Source organism: Chinchilla lanigera, unplaced genomic scaffold, assembly GCF_000276665.1.
Source record: "Chinchilla lanigera isolate Chin_1 unplaced genomic scaffold, ChiLan1.0 scaffold00080, whole genome shotgun sequence".
Lineage (NCBI taxonomy): Eukaryota > Metazoa > Chordata > Mammalia > Rodentia > Chinchillidae > Chinchilla > Chinchilla lanigera.
Window position 1 is genome coordinate 4,127,859 of NW_004955481.1, and position 19,998 is coordinate 4,147,856.

The 19,998-nt window shown below is 47.2% G+C and overlaps 1 protein-coding gene across 3 annotated transcripts in view; it reads right to left on the reverse strand.

Annotated features, from left to right (window-relative positions):
* Positions 1-644: 644 nt before the first annotated feature.
* The window catches only part of Pipox (pipecolic acid oxidase), a 96,525-nt gene continuing 77,171 nt past the window's right edge, over positions 645-19,998 (reverse strand). For 2 of the 3 annotated variants that reach the window (XM_013503421.1, XM_013503422.1), the window contains exons 2-8: positions 12,249-12,397; positions 3,764-3,977; positions 3,303-3,485; positions 2,492-2,638; positions 2,004-2,162; positions 1,386-1,461; positions 645-1,100 (exon numbers count right to left, since the gene is read on the reverse strand). In XM_013503421.1, coding sequence (XP_013358875.1) covers positions 970-1,100; positions 1,386-1,461; positions 2,004-2,162; positions 2,492-2,638; positions 3,303-3,485; positions 3,764-3,977; positions 12,249-12,397 — 1,059 coding nt within the window. In that variant the 3' untranslated portion in view covers positions 645-969. Of the gene's footprint in view, positions 1,101-1,385; positions 1,462-2,003; positions 2,163-2,491; positions 2,639-3,302; positions 3,486-3,763; positions 3,978-12,248; positions 12,398-15,166; positions 15,477-19,998 lie in introns of those variants that run through there. The other variant, XM_005402697.2, reaches the window with a different exon arrangement.

The window sequence follows — 19,998 nt, forward strand, 5'->3', positions numbered from 1 at the left end:
GAATATTCTGACTCTCATTCTCCTTGCTCACTGCTCGCCACTCAGTGATTTCTCCTACCATATCCACGCCACCCAGTCCTGTCTTTTCTCTCCCTAGAGCATTGAAAATCCCGATCTCTGGGGGTGGAACTGGCCCAATCTAGAGGTCCCCCCACTTGGGTTTCACCTGAGTGCATTCAGCCTTGCCTGAGTCTCTGTTTACACCTCAGCTCTCCACCCACCCTGGGGTAGTTAGGAGCCCGTTCCCTTCCAAAGCAATTAGTGCAAGGAGGCCAGCCGACTCGGTGCTAATGCTGTTTCATTAAGTGGGAGCAATCCTAATGATAATAAAATGGCACATTTAACATTCAAACATTGAACAGGGTTTCTAAGCGAGTGTGTCTCTCTCTTTCTTTCTGGTATAACAGCTCCATCTTCATAAGGACCTGACAATACACCTTAATGAGGGACTGGGGAGCTGAGAGTCTTTGCAGATCCAGAGAGAGGATGAAGATCAGACAAAGAATCCAGGGAAAGGGGGTGCAGTGCAGTCGGGGGACCAAGATGCTGTGGATTCCTGGGGGAAACAGATTCTGTGATGCTAATTTAGACAATTAAAGCCTGCAAGAAATAAGGTCACATGGAAAAGAAAGCCCACCGCAGACTTTTATGTAACGCAATTATCTGTTTATTCAACAAATTTTTTTCATCAAACATTTATCGTGCAGCTATGAGATTTGATGAGAGTTTGTGATGGAGATGGCTCCGTCCTAGGATGGCTTGCCCAGTTTTAGGGAAAAGGAGCCCCAAGAGCACTAGTGATCTGTGAGAAGTCATCTTGTTTACCCTCCCCTGAACAGATTTAGTCAAATCTAGCCTAAGTCCCAGAAAAGAAAATCAAATGTCCCAGCAAAAGAAAAGAATGTATCTCAGAGCCACTTCCCAGAACTCTTCCCAGCAGGGGCCTGGGTGCAGAAACGAGGCCGGTCATCAAAGGTGGGCTTTGCCCAGGCCGGAGAAACGGCTTATGCGAAACGGTGCCAAGTCATAGGATGGTGTCAATTTCATGCTTAACTCACACAGGATCTTTCCCACAACAGGGGCCAGCTTGAATCCATGCCCTAAGAGAAGGAGTAGAAGGTCATGCATCCACAGGGATCGAGAGGCTCGGCTCTTGAGAAGTTCCCTACTTAACCAGATAGGCTACCCTTCTGCCTGGTCTCATCTGAAACCTAGACATTGCCTCCCGCTATGAGTCCTGCTCTGTGACTGCCCGGCCTCTTTATACACTGCATGTCTGGCCTCTGACACTTGTCTGGGCAGCTAAGAGCATGGAAAATACTACTTTTCCTGGCACCGAGATAGATCAGATTGAAGGTTCCCCATGTCCCCTTCCTTGGGCTCACCAGAGAATCCAGCGCCAATGATAATGTTGTCGTACTTCGGGTGACGGTCAAGAACAAAGTGCTTATCAGGGGTGTTCTAGAAAGAAATAGTCACACCTATGTCAGCTGGGGACAGGGAGAGGTGGAATGACAGGCTCTGACAGGAGGGGCCCAGACCGGATTTCTTTCCAGAAAGAAAGATGGGGCACAGGCATGTTTCCTGCGTGCCAGGCACCCTGTGGCTCTGCCAGTCTTTCTTGTCTGTCCATCTGTCTCTCTCCTTCTACTGAGCCATGAACACAGTAGGTGCTCATTTCATCTTTATAAACCGACTTTAGCCAAGATGCCTCAGGCGCTGGTGACATCTGTCTCTTCTCTTTGTCCCTAAGGCCTGTTCAACTGGAGCATCTTGCCAAAAAATCTTTTAAAGCTCTTCTGGGAAATATAGTGAAAGGCTGCCAGGCATAAGCCTAGTTGCCTAATGAAAAAGAATATGAATAATCCCTAATGGGCCCTCTCTGGTGGAGGTGAACCAACCCACAGAAATTAGTTTCCTTGTTTAAGGTCATGTACTGTGTCAGGGGTCAAATGTAGCCGAGCCTGGCTAGTGCAAAGTCATCTCCTCCCCCAGCCCCTTACCGTGTACATGCAGCGCTCCATGATGGCAGGCTCGGGCGTCAGGTCAGGGAAGTGGTCTTTGACAAAGTGGCGTAGGATTTGGACATCTTCCACACTTGGGAAGGTGGTGGGGTAGTCCCGCTCCTCAGGGTCCACATTGTTGCCATGGTGAAGGCAGATCTGGCCACCATTAGAGCGGTAATGGTCAGAGAGGCTGACCCCACACACCAGGGAGGAGCAGGCTTGGACACAAGACGTCCCTATCCATCCTCCTGGCCTTCCCCAGTGCTGACAGATGCTGTCTGTTGCCACTGCTGTCAGCCCCTGTACCCCCCGCGTTTGCAAAAGAAAGACTCCTGGCTGGGCCTTGAGGCAGCTGAGGGTTTTGCTCTGCAAACAGCAAATAGTGAATACATAGTGAAGCTAACTCCACTGCTGCCCGCTGGGACAGGGAAAGCCTGTGTAGGGGGAAATTCAAGCAGCCACCCGTGCTTTGCCTCTCCGCTCACCTTCATCAGCCCAGGGTACTCTCCTCCAGGCAGCCCGTAGATATGATGGGGAGCCAGGTCCATGCAGATGAAGCAAGGAAAGGCCTGGGACACACTGTAGCTCCCGGGAACCTTCTCTGTCCAGTAACACACATTGATCAGCAGAGTCTTGAAGGATGGGTGGAAGTGGGACACAAAGGTAGAAAACCATGGAACTCTACAGACAACAATTTCTTCTGGAGTCCTGCAGCCCTTTCACACATCTGTCCCTGTCTAAACCAGTTCTTATGTCATTTCCTTGTTACATACATTGTGAGGCATAAGGCTCCCCAAACTCCTGTCTCCTCCCCCATAGCTGTAAGCCAACCTGACTTCTCTCTCATTGCAGAAGTTGGTGACACCTCATATTTATTCAGTGTTTTCTTTTTTTTTCTTTTTTTTCAGTCTTTTGAGACAAGGTCTCATTATGCAGTTCAGGCTGGCCTTGCGCTCACTTTGTAGCCCAGGCTGGTCTCAAACTCACAATGATCCTCCTGCCTCAGCCTCCTGAGTGCTGGGATTACAGGCGTGCGCCACCATGCCCGGCCCTGTTCAGTGTTTTCTGTAAACCAGAGCTTCTCCTAAGGGCTCTACATACTATATAATTTAACTCTCCAACAGCCCTTTGAGATAGCTATTAACCCCACGGTGATAAAACTTGAGGCACAAGGAGGTGAACTAATTTACCCAAGGTCTTCCACTAGTAAGTGGCAAATTCAGAATGCAATGTCTAGTCCACATGGCTCCAAAGCTTCTGGTAAGCACCGACTCTCAGGCTTCCTGCTTCCCCTACCTGGAGTGGTAACTCAATTCCCAGAGGTTGGAGGAGCTTGCTGGACCAAGGACCAGCTGTGATGACCAAGCTCTTAGCTTGGTAGCTCCTGGAGGTGGTTTTCACTATGACTGGGAGCCCAGGTCTTATCTCCGTCACCTTCTCTCCATCGTGCACTGTCCCTCCAAGCCGGAGAATTGCATCCTACAAGGGCAGAGAAAGAGCAGGGAAAGCTGAATTCATTGTGTATGTTCTTCACCCTGGTGGACAAAAAGCCCTTTGCTTAGAGTAGACAAGAAAGTGCAGAATTTAGATCTCCTCTCCCAGCCCCACAAGGCCAGTGGGAGTATAAAAATGCCAGCACTAATGGTCAGAACCAAAGGCAGCAGAGCAAAGGCCTTCACTTGGAGGGGATTCTGGGACTGGTTGGCTGATTTGGACCCAGGAGGCCCAGAGCATTTTCCAACACTGCGCAATGTTACCTGGATGGCTCTGAGGGCCTTGTCTGCATAAAGGACCCCTCCAGTCTTGTCCAAGAGCCCCACTTCTCCCCTGGCAAACCGAAGATTTGGGAAACGTTGCTTTAGGTCCTCAGATGAGAGATTCCGGTGTTCTATCCCCCGCCTAGACAGAATGGCCTGCATTGTCTTTAATTCCGGATTCTCCTTCTTGCCCAAGAGCAGTAGTCCAGTCTTTCTGTTAAATAAACAAAAACCAAATAAATAAGCAAATAAATAAATAAAGAAAGAAGCCTGGTGCAGGTCTATGTCAGGGCCTGAGTTATTCACTTGCTGTCATTCTTCAGCTGAAGGGAGTCAGGACCTTGCATTCAGAGAACAGGTGAAGCCATCCAGGTCCAGTTGTAAGAGTACTGGTGCTCTGCAGGTGTTTTCCAGGCTGTTCCCAAGCTCACACTTGGTTTGCCTGTCCCTCCATCCTTCCCCTAAGAGCAGAGATCCTAAGCCCTTTCATCTTTCATACCTAAAGGCGGTAAGTGTCCAACTGGTCCAATAAGACTTCTTTTTTTTTTTTTTTTTTTTTTTTTTTGGCACTGGGAATCGAACTCAGGACCTTGTGCTTGCCAGGCAGGTACCTGTACCACTGAGCCATATTCCCAGCCCGGTCCAATAAGATTTCTTCCTCTTCTTCCCGTCCCTGACCCATTCTTTATGTTCACCCCTCTGTTCTCTATCCTCTCCCCCACCCCCACCGTTTCTTTTCCTCTTCCCTTTTCTTGCCATACAGCCTCTTGTCCCCTGCTGTGTGTCCACCTCTCAGTGCTTTCTCAGAGGCTGCTTGTCTTGTGGAAAGCATTTTAAATTGGGAATTCGGGCTCTCCTTCTAAGCCTGGCATCACCTTGGTATGACCTTGATCTGGTCATTCACCTCTTGGGGCCCAGATTCCTCCTCTGTAACATGTGCCTACTGGACCATTGGTGGGGCTCCTCTCCTACCCAGGGGCCAGGAGAAATGGTACGGACCATGTTTATAGTTGTCGCAATGTCGGAGGTTGCCACTTACAGTTAATGGGCAGTGGTCAGGGATCCTAAATCAGCAGCGCTCGAGAAGATCCCGCTCCAAATGCCAATGTCACTTCCGTGCACAAACACCAATAAATGGTCTCTCTTTGAGCTCCAGCAATAAATTCAATGATCCTCTGATTTTATTTTTCCCTTACCTCCCTCCATCCTTCTTACTGTGGAAGGGAGCAGAAGCAGTTTCTCTTTAATGCTTCCTGCACCTGTCACAAGAGACCAGAGCTCTTTTGGGGAGAACAGTCTAGACAATGGGAGGGTCCCCCTGCCCATGAGGCCATTCCTGTGGTTCCTCTTGGTTTCCGCAGCCGCAGTGACCGGCAGCAGCCTGGTACATCCCCCAGGTACTGTGTATAAAGCTCGTAATAGCCTATAATGGAGTCTCATGGATATTACATGGTTCCAAATCCCACATTATCTGGTTGGGGGGATTAAAGAGAAGATTGGGAGGGGGTAGGGACACAGCGGACTCGGGGGCTGGTGTCGGTACACAGAGCTGCGCAGCGTGCCCAATCCATTTGCCATGGCCCCCGCCTACCCGGCATTCAGCACTAGTGAGATAGCAACGCCAGCTTCTGCCACTTCAAAGCTCAGCAGAGGAGACACGCTGTAGAAATCCCTAGCAGCCAAGAGACAGACTTTTTTTTGTGGCCCCCCAAAAGGACTTCAGATTGGTTCTCAGGTAATGCAAACTTGCCTAGTAAATTTCTTGGTCAACAAAATAATTTAGAAGCCACATAGGGCCGGCATGGTGGGCACATGCTTATAATCCCAGCTACTCAGGAGGCTGAGGCAAGAGCATTGCAAGTTCAAACCCAGCCTGGACGACTCAGCAACCTAGTGAGAGGCTGTCTCAAAATAAAACACAAAGAGTGGGGGCTAGGGATGCAATTCAGTGTGAAGGACTTGGATTTAAGCCCTGGTTACACAAAGAAATAAAAAAGAAGCCACACAGGGCCAGGCCTCGTATGAACGCCTGTAATCCCAGCTCCTCAGGAGGATCATGAGTTCAAGGCCAGCCTAGGCAATTTTTTGTTTGTTTGTTTGTTTTTGTTTTTCTTCCGGTACCAGGAATCGAACTCATGACCTTGCACTTGCCAGGCAGGCGCTTTGCCACTGAGCTAAATCCCCAGCCCCTAGCCTAGGCAATTTAGTGAGACTCTGCATGAAAACAAAATAAAAAGGGCCAGGGATCTAGCTCAGTGGTAGAGCACTTATAGCACAAGATCCTGGGTTCAATTCCCAGTAGCACAAAGAAGAAAAAGAAGGGGAGAAGGGGAAGGAGGAGGAGATGCTATCACATGGGAGATTTGGGGGGAGGGTACAGCTCAGTGGAGAAGCATTTGCCTAGCATATTCAAATCTTGAGGTTCAGTCTTAGCACTGGAGAGAAAAAGTTACCTAGGGTGTTTTGTTTGCAATGCTAGGGATTTGAACCCAGAGCCCTGTGTATGCTATGCAAGTGTTCTGCCACTGAGCTACACCCCAGCCCCGAGTGTATGTTCTTGAGCTCTTTTTACTTAATAGGATCCTTGCTGGGTACCGTTCTGGGAAAGATCTGCCTTACACCTCACCTAAGCAGATGTAATGTCTCTGGCCTGGAGACTCCACAGTAGTATGTTCTAACCCTTGCCGGCCACATAGCAGGCTTGGCCTCTCCTATGCTGTGAGATTTACTTTCTCTTCTCCCAGGCTTCCATCCCTCCTACCTTCCTTCTTTCCAACTTCCTTCCTTCTTTCCTTTAAATAAGAACTCCTTTTACAGGGACACACTGTCTGGGAAAAGTGAACTCATGCCAAGACAACGGGCAAATCTCTCAAATTATGAAATGCTGAGTGATGTTCTAATTCCCAAGCTGTCCTGCGGTGGATGAAGCGGGAGCTCCCTATCCCAAGGAGTAATCAGCGAGCTGATTCTGCCGGTGAATGTAATTGTGCCGATTGTAATCATTTTGCTCCAGCTCTCTGCCCCTGTCGCATTTATTTCTTAGCCCAGATATTGATCTAACAGTGGGAAATTTTCCATCTGAATTTGTGATGGCGGACCCTCCCCAAGTCTGAAAACGTGTTTGGGAAATTCTCATTTTCCGTGGATCACAGCTGAGCTATTTGGCCTGAGGGAAACCGTGCCCTGCTGGAGAAATGCCTTGGATTGGAGAGAGATTTTTGACCATTATGAGCAAATCGGAAATAAATGTAAAACACTGCCTGGAAATGCAAAGGCCTGTCATTATGGGAGATAGGTGAGAGGCTCCTATGGGAAATGCTCAGAGAATTGGAAATCAGTCAATCAAAACCAGGATCGGAAAACGGGTCTTTTCCCCCCAGTATGAAGATAGATGACTTCCATGGGTAGATTGAAAATCATTTAAGTGCTTATTTTCTTAATGGCTTTTCCTAGATCCCAATAAATAGACTGCTCATTCTGCATTAATTTCTCACCCCTGTGCTCTGGGCCTTCCCCGCCTCTTTTTCCGCTCAGACCTGGGCTACAAAGTTTGTGAAGGAGAAGGGTGAGAAAGGACAAGGACATCAGCATGGGGGAAAACAACCAGGAAATGACAGGTCAGGACTGGACTAAAAAGAAGGGATTGAAGCCAGGGCAGGGCAGCCAGGGAGCTAAATATTCAAAGTTGCCCCCTGCCTGAAATGCCCATCAGTACCGAGAGCATTTGGTATGAATTACGCCTTTCTTCCAACCCCAGCTGGATCCAGTGCCACAGGTCACTGCAGAGTCCTCCCAAGGGCCTTGTTGACTCTTTGGTGGCTGACTAATGCCTTGGACGTGCTGCAGGAAGCTGGCAAGCTGGGATTTCCACCAGTTACTACAGTGGGACGGGTGTGGAATGGAGCAGGGAGGACCCATCTGCCAACTTCCATTGCAGGCTCCAGCTTTCCCCTCACTCACCCGCTTAAAAGTGCCAGGCAAGCCAGCTCTGAGTCACCTTGGGGAAGGGACTCAGTAATGGCTGCTGTCTTTGTTGGTTTTGGAGGAGCTCTCTGTGTTTCATCTTCCGCTCAGTGGGCCGAGGTGGAATTGGTTAACAAAGACTGCTCCAGGGAGGGGATGTGGCTGACAAGCCAGACACTTCGCAGACACAGGAAGCAGCAGCTGCGGAGGGGGCCACCAGGTTCTGCCAGCAGCTGTACTGCCTACGGCTGTGATCTTGTCTGATATTGTCAGCGAAGCAGGGGCAGCCCGGGTCAGGAGCTGGATAGTAGGACTCAAAGGGAGGAGGCGGGGCAGGAAAAAGATGGGCCACAGAGCTGGGCTTTGCTGTTGGTATCAGCATCCTGGCTGTACACATCACAAAAGATTCAGACCTTGTGATCTGACACATGTGTCATTGTCTGTTCCCAGAATATATGCAAATATTCTGAGCCCACCCATATATAGTATGCCGCTGTCATAGGAAGCAGCAGAACAGAATAAAAAGAATTGGACAGCCACCTCCACACCAACTCCTAAAGGTTTTTGTTTTTTAATCATCATCAAATGGCATTATGTTCCTTTCTATCAGTTATGGTATTGTGCTGGCTCTTCTAGACTCTGGGGAAAAGAATCACAAAGACGACGTCATTCAGAAAATCAAAATTATGCGTAAAACCTAAAACAATTTGAATGACATTTAACCCAGGTAGCAAGGTATATTCAGATACCACCCCAAGAATAGATGGTTTCTGCTCTGGGTCTCTACTAGTAAAAGAACCAAAAAATTTAGCATGCTTGTGTACATTAGGTTAGCATAAGTTATGGCTTGTTAATGATAGAATAATAACAACAATGATAATAATACTTAGTACTCCCGCACTTTAAAGGTTTTTAAACTACATTCACATCATTCTTTATCTTTCATAATTGGGGCTGTGATGGAATAGGCTTTTAGTATGGGCTATGATATTTCCCTGGCTTTAAATGTGCAGTAGCAGTATTTTGACCTGAATATTTTAGGCATGAATTTCTTTGGAGACGGGGTACTGGGCAACATTACCAGTTTGTGGTATCATCTAGATCAGGGTCAGTAGGGGCTGGGGATTTAGCTCAGCGGCAAAGCGCCTGCCTGGCAAGCGCAAGGTCGTGAGTTCGGTTCCCGGTACCGGAGAAAAACCAAAAAAAAAAAAAAAAAATAGATCAGGGTCAGTAAACTATGACCGAGGAACCAAATCTGGCTTCCTGCCCTTTTTTATCTGATCCACAGCCAAGGTATCATATATCTGGGGTTTTTGAGGGGGGGTTTTGTTTTGTTTTTATGTCTTTTTGAGACAGGATCTCGCTATGTAGTTTAGGCTGGCCTTGAACTCACTCTGTAGCCCAGGCTGATCTCCAACTTTCAAGAATCCTCCTGCCTCAACCTCCCAAGCGCTGGGATTACAGGCATGTGCCACCACGCCCGGCTCAATATCATATATCTGGGACTTGGGACGGAATGCAAGACCTTCACACTGAGCCCTTTTCTTATTTTTTATTTTGAAACAGGTCTCACTAAGTTAGCCAGCCTGATCTTGAACTTGGTGATCCTCTTGTCTCAGCCTCCCAGAGTGCTGAGACTAGAGATGTATGCCACCACACCCAACTGGTTTTTATATTTTTAAGTGGTTGGTTTAAAAAATCAAAAGAAGAGCTGTATCTGGTAGTATAAGCTACTCAGAAGATTGAGGCAGGAAGACAGCAAGTTCAAGGCCATTCTGGGCAACTTAGTGAGACCCTGTTTCAAACTAGAAAAATAAAATAAAAAGGGCTGGGAATGAAGCTCAGAGCTCCCTGTGTTTAATTCCTAGTACTAAAAAAAAAAAAAAAAATTAACATGACACAAGAAAAGTATATAAAAAAAAAAATTAACATGACACAAGAAAAGTATATAAAATTCAAATTTTGGTGTCCAGATTTATTGGAACACATCCAGGTTCATTTACTCCCAGCTTGTCTGTGGCAGCTTTCACACTACAATGGCAGAACTGAATAACTGCAGCAGAGAACATATGGTCCGCAAAGCCTAAAATACTATGTGGCCTTTATAGAAAAAGTTTGTTGAACTCTGTTCTTAGACTGAGTGTAGTAATTCTGTGATTTACATTAATGCATTCAAACTCTGATTTCCTATACCAGGCATGGTGGCACATGGGTCCCAGCAACTTACTCGGCTGAGTCAGAAAGATCACTTGAGCCCAAGAGTTTGAGGTCAACCTAAATAACAGGACAAGACCCTGTCCCTTAAAAAGAAAAGACCTTGATCACTTATCACCAACCCACTTGAGGTTGTAGGGAGAAGTACATGCATTGTATATACAGGGTAAGTATCCTTTATCTAAATGCTTGGGACCAGAAGTGTCTTGGACTTTTTTGGATTTTGGAATATTTGCACATACATAGTGAGGTATCTTAGCATGGGAACCAAGTCTAGACTCCAAATTCATTGATACATAGTCTGAAGGTAATTTATATTACAGCACCTATGTGGTTTTGGTTTTGGTTTGTTTTGTATATGAATGTGTGTGTTTGTATATGTGTATGTGTGTTAGTTACTGGGTATTAAGCCCAGAGCCCTAACACTGAACTACATCCCCAACATATTTTTTTTTAATTTTGAGAGAGTCTTGCTAAATGGCCCATGTTGGGCTAGAACTTGGAGTGCTCCTGCCCATGCCTCCCAGAGAGCTGGGATTACAGGTCTGCACTACCATGCCTGGCAAGCACCTCTGCTTCAATTGTCCCATTTCATGAGGTCAGATGTAAAATTTCTCACTTACATGTCAGGGCTCAAAAAGTTTCAGATTTTGGAGCATTTTGGATTTCAGATGTTCAGATTAAAGATGCTCAATCCTAAATACTTAGAGCTGCTCGGGTTGGTTTCTTATTGTGAGTGCTAAGGAGATGGTGATGGTATAATTTTCCGGGTACCATTCAAACTTATGCACAGAAGCCCCATGAAACAGATGTTACTCTCTCCATTTTATAGGTCAGAAAACAGAGTCTCACCCAGGTTAAACAGCTGACTCCAAGTCACGCAGCTAAGCGCATGAGAACTGAGGTTTAGAACCAGGCCTGCTTGGTTCCAAAGTCCTTCCAAATTCCTGACCTTCCGCCAAACCAGAGGACTGTGAGGCTGTGAGAATCTCCTAGCTGATGGTCCCTATCCTTTTCTCCCATACTCATCCCACGACATCTGTGTACTGCGTCCTTTTTGCCTCTTGCCCTTCTTCCACCATCCCCCAAAGGAGCCAGAACATGACTGACCAAAAATAGGTGGAAGGGAACAGTTATTTAAAGGCTCTAGGCACTGTGCCCAGTATTTTTTTTTCTACAAAAGTCTCATAGAATCTCCACAACGGCACATGGGAAATAAAAAGTGGCATAGAGAGGTAAAGAAACTTTTCCAAGATCACACAGCGAAAGAACTAGAGCTCAAAGTCAAACCTAAAGCTGTCTCACTCTGAAACTGTCTTCCTCCGGAAGACTCCAGACATTTGTGCACCAGGAAGAGGCGTGCCCTGCAAGGCTTCGGGCACTTCTCCTAGCCAGAAACACTCAGCAGTATTCACAGTTGGCTGCCAGAGAAGGGTGCCCGTGCCAGGCCACCCCTCAGCAAGACAAGCTCCTTTATTTGGGTGCTGGGTGCATTAGCTGCCTCTGAATAAATCCTTAATTAGCTGCCCCAGCTGTATTTGCATAATGGATTTTACTTTGTTCTTAAGTTAATGGTGTTTTTGCAACAGAACAGTAACCTCTTGCTTCCTGGCCATTAAAATAACTGCCACCCCTTGGGGTAGAGCAGGGGTTATGTAAAGGAAATTCAGTTAAGAGGCCCAGAGGACAGGAGAGGGGAGGCAGGGCTGTTTAAACTCTCCAGGGCAAGACAGATTTTCTGCTTTTCTCCCCAGAGGTGTGAAAGGTCAGTGACCCAGGAATCCTAAGGGCTAGAGGGAGTGATAGGCGAACAGGGAAGTGGCTTCCAGTTCACTCCCTGCAAGCAATCTGGCCTGAGGACCCAGCAGGAAAATTACAGTACTAGCAGGAATACAGAAGATCAAGAAAGCAGCTTTTCCTCCATTTCAACACTACCCTAAAAGAAATTCCAGGGCTGGGGATATAACTCAGCGGCACAGTGCCTGCCTGGGAAGTGCAAGGTCCTGAGTTTGATTCTCAGTACCAAAAAGAAAAAAAGAAAGAAAAGAAAAGAAATTCCACCGAGGTGTAAATAGACTCTAACCAGCTCCTTGCAGGTTTGCCGGCTCTGGGTATTTGCCCCCTGTGCTCAGCACCAGTTTTTCCAGTACAGTCTTTGGACACAGAATCTACCCCAGTCCTGGAACTCAGAGCCTGGACTCAGCGGGACCTGCGGGGTAGTAACAATCACCCACGAGCAGCTCCCTCCCTCCCATGGCACTTCAAGTGTGTGTGTGGCTTGGTTCAAGGAATTCCCCCCCACACCCACCTGTGCAGTGGGGTTCCAGCCTCGCGCTCCAGCTGGGCCCACATCTGATAGCACTCATCCATCATCTGGGTGTAGAAATCTTGAGAGTAAACCTTTCGGATTATGCGGCTCTGACCGTGGGAGCTTCCTCGGGAGTGTGGGAGAAAGAACTAGAAGTGAAGAACAAGAGAAATAACAGAATCTGTTGCCCCTTTTGCTGAGCACCTCCTCAGGAGCTGTCTCATTGTGTGCTGTCAATCAGAAGCTACAGATCCTTTAAATATTTCCACACAATCTTTCCAAATTTTCCCTTTATGGCCAGTTTATTCTCTTGGTGGTCCGGCCAGAAATTCTTCAATGGTATTAACTTCGGATTCTTTTTGCAAACATCATTTGCACCTAGAAGTCCCTTTGTTAGCTGGTCTTCAGTCACCCTGCTGCAATCTGACCCTGTAACAGAGGTTTAGAGGCTGGGCCTGCAGATACCCATGGGTAACCAAAAGCAGGAGGAAGCTTGGCATCTCTGCCTACCTTGGGGGGTTAGGGACAGGGTCTCACTGCATAGTAAACTGATTTTGAACTCACCATGTACCTCAGGCTGGCCTCAAACTTGTGGCAATCCTCCTGCCTCAGCCTCCTCAGTGCTGGGATTATAGATGTGAGTTACCATGCCCAGTTTTGCCTTCATTTAATATGTCTCCTTTATTACTTTAAAACTTTGTGTCAGATCCCTGCTCAGCTTTGTATAGAGGCAGGTTAGTTGCTTAAAGAGAGTCTGTCTAAAAATTAGTAGTACAAGTTTACTAGCCCTAAATTTACCTAACTTTTCTTTTTCTTTCCTTTTCTCTCTCTCTCTCTCTTTTTTTTTTTTTTTTTTTTTTTTTACCAGGAATCAAACTCATGACCTCATGCTTGCCAGGCAGGCACTGTGCTGCTGAGCTATATCCTCAGCCCTACCTAGCTTTTCTTATCTGACATCAAGCTAGGCATGGTGGCGCATGCCTGTAATCTCAGCACTTGGGAGGTTGAGGCAGTAGGATCACTGTGAGTTCGAGGCCAGCCTGGGCTACATAGTGAGTTTAAGGCTAGTCTAAACTATATAGCAAGATCCTGTCTCAAAACAAAATAAAACAAAACAAAAAACACCCACAAAACCCACAAAACTGAAGACATCAAGGTAAGAGTATCTAAAATAATGTTCAGGATTTGCAGGCACATCCAGTTGCCAGCTTTTACAACGTCCAGTTCCAGACCCCTTGGAGCAATGCTTAGAAGTCTCCAGCCATTGTCCTAAACCTCCGATTCCAGGAAAAGCAGAGCCTTACACAAGCATGAGCCTTCATCTCAACTTTGCAGAACCAGTCCTGAGATACCATCAGATCAACCAGATCATGACTAGGATCACCTACCCGGACAGCCATGCAAACTCCCGACGCTTGCCTTTGTTCCCCTTTCTTATAAAACCCCAAGGTTTACCTCAGCCCTTAGAAGACTGAACTCGAACTTCTTTATGTGTCCTTTGGGCATGGCATACGGATTAAGGCTTTATTTCCCTGCTCTTCACCTCTGCTCTTCTCCTCGATTGGTGTTTTGGGAATAGGTGGCCAAACCTAGTCTGTTGGGACCGCTGGAAACTGGGCTTTTGCACTAAAACTCCAGTAATAACCCCACTAAGACTCAGAGCAGTGGAAAGAATCTTCTAGATTATTCTAATCTATCCACCTCATTTATGGATGAAGAGAACTGATGACTCTCTCTTTCTCTCTCTCTCTCTGGCTTCGGGTCACTCAGGATAAGAGGACTACCTTGGGGTTTAGTAAAAGTGAGAGAGTTCCCTGAGAGGATGAACCAGGAATCCCTTGGGCTTTGAGCAAACTGATAGAGAAATGAAGATTTCATTACCACGAAGAGTAAACTATAACCCATCCAGAGAGCTGCAGGCAGGATGGAAATAGAGGGAGAGCCTCCTGAGGGAGGTAGAAACCTTCACAGGTGGATGGACCTGTCCTCTAAAGGACCCTGCAGCTACCCAGGGCCCACCCACACAAGCAACTACCCATGCAATGCCCAGGATCACTTTCCCTTTAAGGAAACATAAGACCTGAGTCTTACTTCCTATGCATCAAGCAGGGAGACTGCTATTACCAGGGGTGACAGAATAAAAAGAAGCTTCAGCCTGGTTCTGGAATGTCAACCTTTGCCTCTTTACTTAAGGTTACCTAGAGCAGAAGTGATTCTTTTTCTGGCCTGGACCAACCATTTGGGCACAGAAGAGCCAAGAGAAAAGAAGGAAGAAAACAAGCCTGGGAGTGTGGTGCACACCTGTAACCCCAGCACTCAGAGAGGTCCAGGCAGGAGGCTTGGCACAGTTCAAGCTTAGCTGGGAAACAGCGACTTTGTGAGACCCAGTCTCAAAATAAAAGTATGAAAAAGCCTGGGGATATAACTCAGTGCCAAGGCCTTGGGTTCAATTCCAAAAAAGAAGAGAAGCAGGAGGAGGAGGAGGAGGGAGGTGAACAACCTGGGCTGGGTGTGGTGGTCCATGCCTATAATCCCAGCATTTTAGGCTGAGGCAAGAAGATTGCAAGATCTTGTCTCAAAATGTGCACGCGCACGGACACACACACACACACACACACACACACACACACACACACACACCATAAATAAAAACGAAACAGGACCGGGGACACTTCTTGGTTAAGGATAAGAACTGAGAGGCAGTGAAAGAAAGAAATGTGCCTAGAAACTGCGGCATGAGCTTGAGGGAGCGTGGAACTTGCTTTTAATTGTCATAAAACACACCAAGCAGCTAAACTCCAAAAGTGCACAGAATTTGTGATGATTCCAGCCTTTTGGATTCACCGCATAACTTGCTAGATCTGGAAAGCCCTCCCAAGCACAGTCCTTCAGGGCAGGAGGGCAGAGTCACACCGTACCTGCTCCAGCAGAAGGACCCTCTTCCCGTGTTTGGCCAAGTGGTATGCAGTGAAGCAGCCCTGGATGCCTGCTCCAATCACAACAGCATCCCAGAGATCTTTCTGAGTAGCCATGGTGCCCACTTAGCCACAGAGCACAGAGCCCAAGAAGGAGAAGGCAAACAAAGACAGCTCCAGGGGGAGAAAGGCAAAGTCCAGCCTGGCCTGCCTTCCCACAATCCCCTGGGGCTGTGTCCTTTGCTGGTCTCCCTCCCCCGAGGGCCTGGCACAGGGCTTGGCCTCCACCTCCCCTGCAGAGCAGAGCTGGTAGTCTGATTTGTGAGGTTTAGCCCAGCTCAGCTGCCAGTCTCACCCTTACATCCCTCTAGCTTTCTATTCTTGGCTCAATTATTGTCATGCAAATGGACTCCTTCCTATGCCACCTTCCTGTCTCATTATGATCTTTGTCTCAGGACTTCAGCCCTGGAATTTCAATGCCTCCTAGACCAAGCTGGGCACCAGGAATGCTACCTCCCCCTGCTGGCTGTCCACTCTTCAGCCTAATTTCCTTTAGAGAGTCCACGGGGCCAGCTAAGAACTTGGCAGGATGCCCGGGGTAAGGCCCACCTCCCTCATGGGTGGTGAGGTCAGGGGGTAGACACAGGGCCAATTGGGAGGGCAGTTTTGTGATTATGAAATTATTCTCAGCATGTGTGACTTTCACTTTGAAAAAAGGAAAATAAATGATCCCGAAAAAAATGGAAAGGACAGAGTGAGAGGAGGAGCCCTCTCCTGAGGCACAGGGAAGGAACTGGGCACCAACCGAGTGTGTGGAGGAGCCCTGTGTGGAATATCCCTCAGTGCCAGGCAGCATGCTAAGTAAGTGCTGTCATAGGCTCTGGGACAGAACCAGAATTCATAGGTCCTGATTCTTATATGTTTGGAAATCTTCTTTAAAACAAAGGAAAAGGGAGCCGAGGATGTAGCTCAGCAGTAGGACACGTACTTAACATGTTTAAAGCACTAGATTCAGCCTCCCTCCCCCCAAAAAATTATGAACACAGAATTAGGTGCTAAGACTTAGAAAAGATCATTAAATTAAGGAGCACTATGGTTGAAGTTTCATTAGCTTCTTGGTAAATCGGCCTCTGAATACATTATCTCATTGAATCCTCACAGCCCTGGGAATGAGTATTGTTATGGCCGCTTCTGGCAGATTGAAGATAGCCCCAAGTTCTTTTTCACTCTTTCCATCACAGGCTCTGTGACTCTTTGAGCATAGAATGTGGTAGGAGCTATACATAACTCTTTTTGATCTCCACGGCTTTGTCTTCTTGTCCTAGAGCACTCGTTCTTAGAGCCCTCAGCTGCCATGTTAGAAATCCAACCACCCTGTGGGAGAGACCAGGTAGATGTACCCCCCAGGACGATACTGAGAGCCAGTCATAAGAGGGAAGCCAGCTTGAACCCTCCATCCCAGCCTGCCCACCAGTTAAAACTGCTGAGTGACTCAGTGAACACCATGTGGCACAGAAGAATCATTCAGCCAAGCCTCTTTGGAATTCCTAACACACGAAATCATGAGGTAGAATAAAATAGTTGTTTTCAGCCACTAAATTGGGGGGGGGGGAGGGCTAGTTTTTTTACACAACCATAACTGAAACACCGCTTAATAGCCAAAAACAGTAAGGCCTAGAGGGATTGTAATTTACAAAAGCCGCACACCTGGTGTATGCAGATGCTGCGATATGAACCCGGGTCCATCTGCTTAAGAATCTTTCCCTTTAAACACTACGCCATGCTGAAGATTAGTCAGAGCTTGTAGTGATGATTTTGATTTCAATATTTTGCTGTTTTTCTTGTGGCCATACGGTGAGTGGGAGGAAGCAGTCATTTGGGAAGCCCATATGACTACAGGAAGCTGCCCAGCCTCAGCAGAGTGGCCCACTGAGACCCTAGCAACCCTTCTCATTCCACAAATAATCCCCCAGAGTAGCCTTAGCAACTAGCTGTCCTCTCAGCCCAGCCTTCCTTTCCTAGAAAAAATAGGAGCCCAGAGAGGGGTGCCATCTGACTTCTTTTCTGGGAGAAAAAAATCATTTTAGAGTCTAAAGGTCATCTCAACTCTATGTCACCCTCACCCCCCATGGGACAGGCTAGCATCTGCCTCACAATTGGACAGCTCTCTTAGAGTAAAAAATAGCAGACATAACCAAGAAAAATATACTACACTAAGTATGTAAAGGCTTGATAGAAATCTATAAGATCAACCTCCGGATTTCTCTTGATAAGATGTCAGAGGAGATGAAGAGTTTACCCACAAGAAAAAGCAGACAATAAATCCTTCCATGGAAGTGTGCCCAGTCTCACTAGCAATGAAAGAAATGGGAATTAAATAACTTCAAGGTACTATCATATGCCTATTAAATAAACAAAAATAAATTAAAATGATACAATCTTACGTTGTCCATGCTATGAAGATATACAGTAGGGTGGCAATTCAGATGGTCTGGATTTTTTTTTTTTTTTTGGTTTTTTTGAGATAGGGTCTCGCTCTGCAGTTCAGGCTGGACTTGAGCTCACTTCATAGCCCAGGCTGGTCTCAAACTCACAGTGATCCTCCTGCCTCAGCCTCTCTAATGCTGGGATTACAGGTGTGCGCCACCACACCTGGGTCTCTTTGGATCTTTTGTAAAGGGCTGGGGCAGTGCTCAACAACCAGGGTAAAATGATTCAAACATTCTTTTTTTTTTTTTTTTTGGTTTTTCTCCGGTACCGGGAACCGAACTCACGACCTTGCGCTTGCCAGGCAGGCGCTTTTGCCGCTGAGCTAAATCCCCAGCCCCTGATTCAAACATTCTGACCCAGAAATTCTACTTGAAGAACTATTTCCCAGGGGGAGAGAAAGGCAATCGTATGAAGATATGCATACAGAATTGTGCTTTTAAAATATAAAAAAATTGGAAGCAGGCCAACAACAGGAACTAGCTGAACGAATTCTGGAATAGTATGTAGCTATTCCAAATGACAGGCATGAGGCCTCTGTGCTTTGTGGCAATGCATATATGAAACGGTACTCAGAAAGAGATGCCGAGCGCAAATAGACCCGCACTGATCACAATCATGTGTTCTGTTTGTGTGTTATCAAGGATCTAAAGAGAATTTGGTGAGGTAATTGAGCTTAATGCTCATTAGTTCCCGTATTCTATAAAACGTGCTTCCATTCACAATTTGTAAAAGAAGGAGAAATCCCTTGGGGAAGCAGATGCTTCAGATCTCCCTGGTCACTGGTTCCAGGGCCCGGGGAAGTTCTTTCTTTGTTCTCTTTTCAGTTTTTCCTGCTGCCCCCAACACTTCTTATTGTTCAGTCCTCCAGGGAAGCTGCGAAGCGGCTCTGTAGTCCCCCCTCACCCCTGCTTAATATAATATCCCTTCAGAGATAAAATGACAATTCCATTTCCCCATCCCTACTTCACAAGCTGCCCTGGATTCCTGGACTCAAGCATTCTGCTTCTTGTTAAGAATTTCAAACAGCTCCTCCGAAAGCAGACACTGGCCATGGCCCAACCTTGAAATGAAAAGCAAATCGACTTCTGAAGGTTTCCCCTTCTCTCAGGGTTGCCTTCCTTGGGGATGTCCTGACATGGGCAAGCAGAGAGATGCGATCCCCTCAAATTCCATTTTAACATTCATTCTGGATCGGAAGACTATTAAAGGGAGAGCCAGCAGCCCTACACCTTGCTGCTTGTGTGTGTCAGCAATCGCTGCTCGTGTCCTGGGGCAGAGACACTGAGGATGTGAGGCTAAGCTGCTCATCCGATGGCTTGATTGACACTTTGCAGACAGGGATGGGAGAATGGAGCAGGGAAGCAGCAAGCTGTACAGCTCAGAAATAATGAGAGGACCCAAATGGAGAGAGAGCGTGGAATAAATAAAAGAGAGCATGGAATAAATAAAAGAGAGACCTTGGAGTTAAATGGCGAGAGGCTTCTGTTCTTTTTTCCCTAGCCCATTTCACCAAGAGACTGGAGCTTGGGGCAGGGAGCCAGGCAGACCTGGAAGATCCCCTTTGAACCCATCCTGCCAGCTGCCGAGAGTGACTGGGGCCCCAAATATGCAGAGGATGCCAGCGTGAGAACCTGCAGAGCAGGCTTTGTGCATGGCTCCGCGCTGACCCACTTCCTGTCTCAGGTTGAATCCCCCTCCTTCATCCCTGGTCCCTCTGCTCCTGGTCATCCAGGCATCTTGGCTCACCTGGAGGACTGCATTAACCTCACAACCCATCCTCCTGTTTCAACCTTGCCCCTCTTAACCTGTCCTCCTTGTTCCTGCCAGAGACAGCTCTCTAAGGGACACATGAACAGGTCACTCCCTGCTGAAAATTTTTTCATAGCTGTCCACTTCCTATCAGAAAAAAAACCCCAAACTCCTTAGCTTGGCACACAGGCAGTTCACACTGTGGCCTCTGCCTGTTCCTGCAGCTCTGTTGCAGCCCCTTCTCCCTGTACTCTGGCGACGCTGAGCTGAGAGAGGCTCCAGCATTCACCCTGATTATTCCAAGCTCCCTGGCACCCCGAGCCGACTTAGACAGCTCCTCTCCTACACTCCCTTCCCACCCTGTGGAGTCTCAGTGATAACAATGCGCGCATTGTTGTAATTGTTTGCAGATCTGCCTTCCCCTTAAGCCTCTTAAAGAGAGGGAGTCTTCTTTTTATGTCATTTTTCATAGGTAACGCATACACATGGGACAACAATAAAATGAACAAAAGAAAACACAGTGGTCTCCTTTCCACCCTGTCTTCAGTGGCCCGTCCCCCCAACAGATGCAACACTGTTGCTATTTCCTTTTGTTG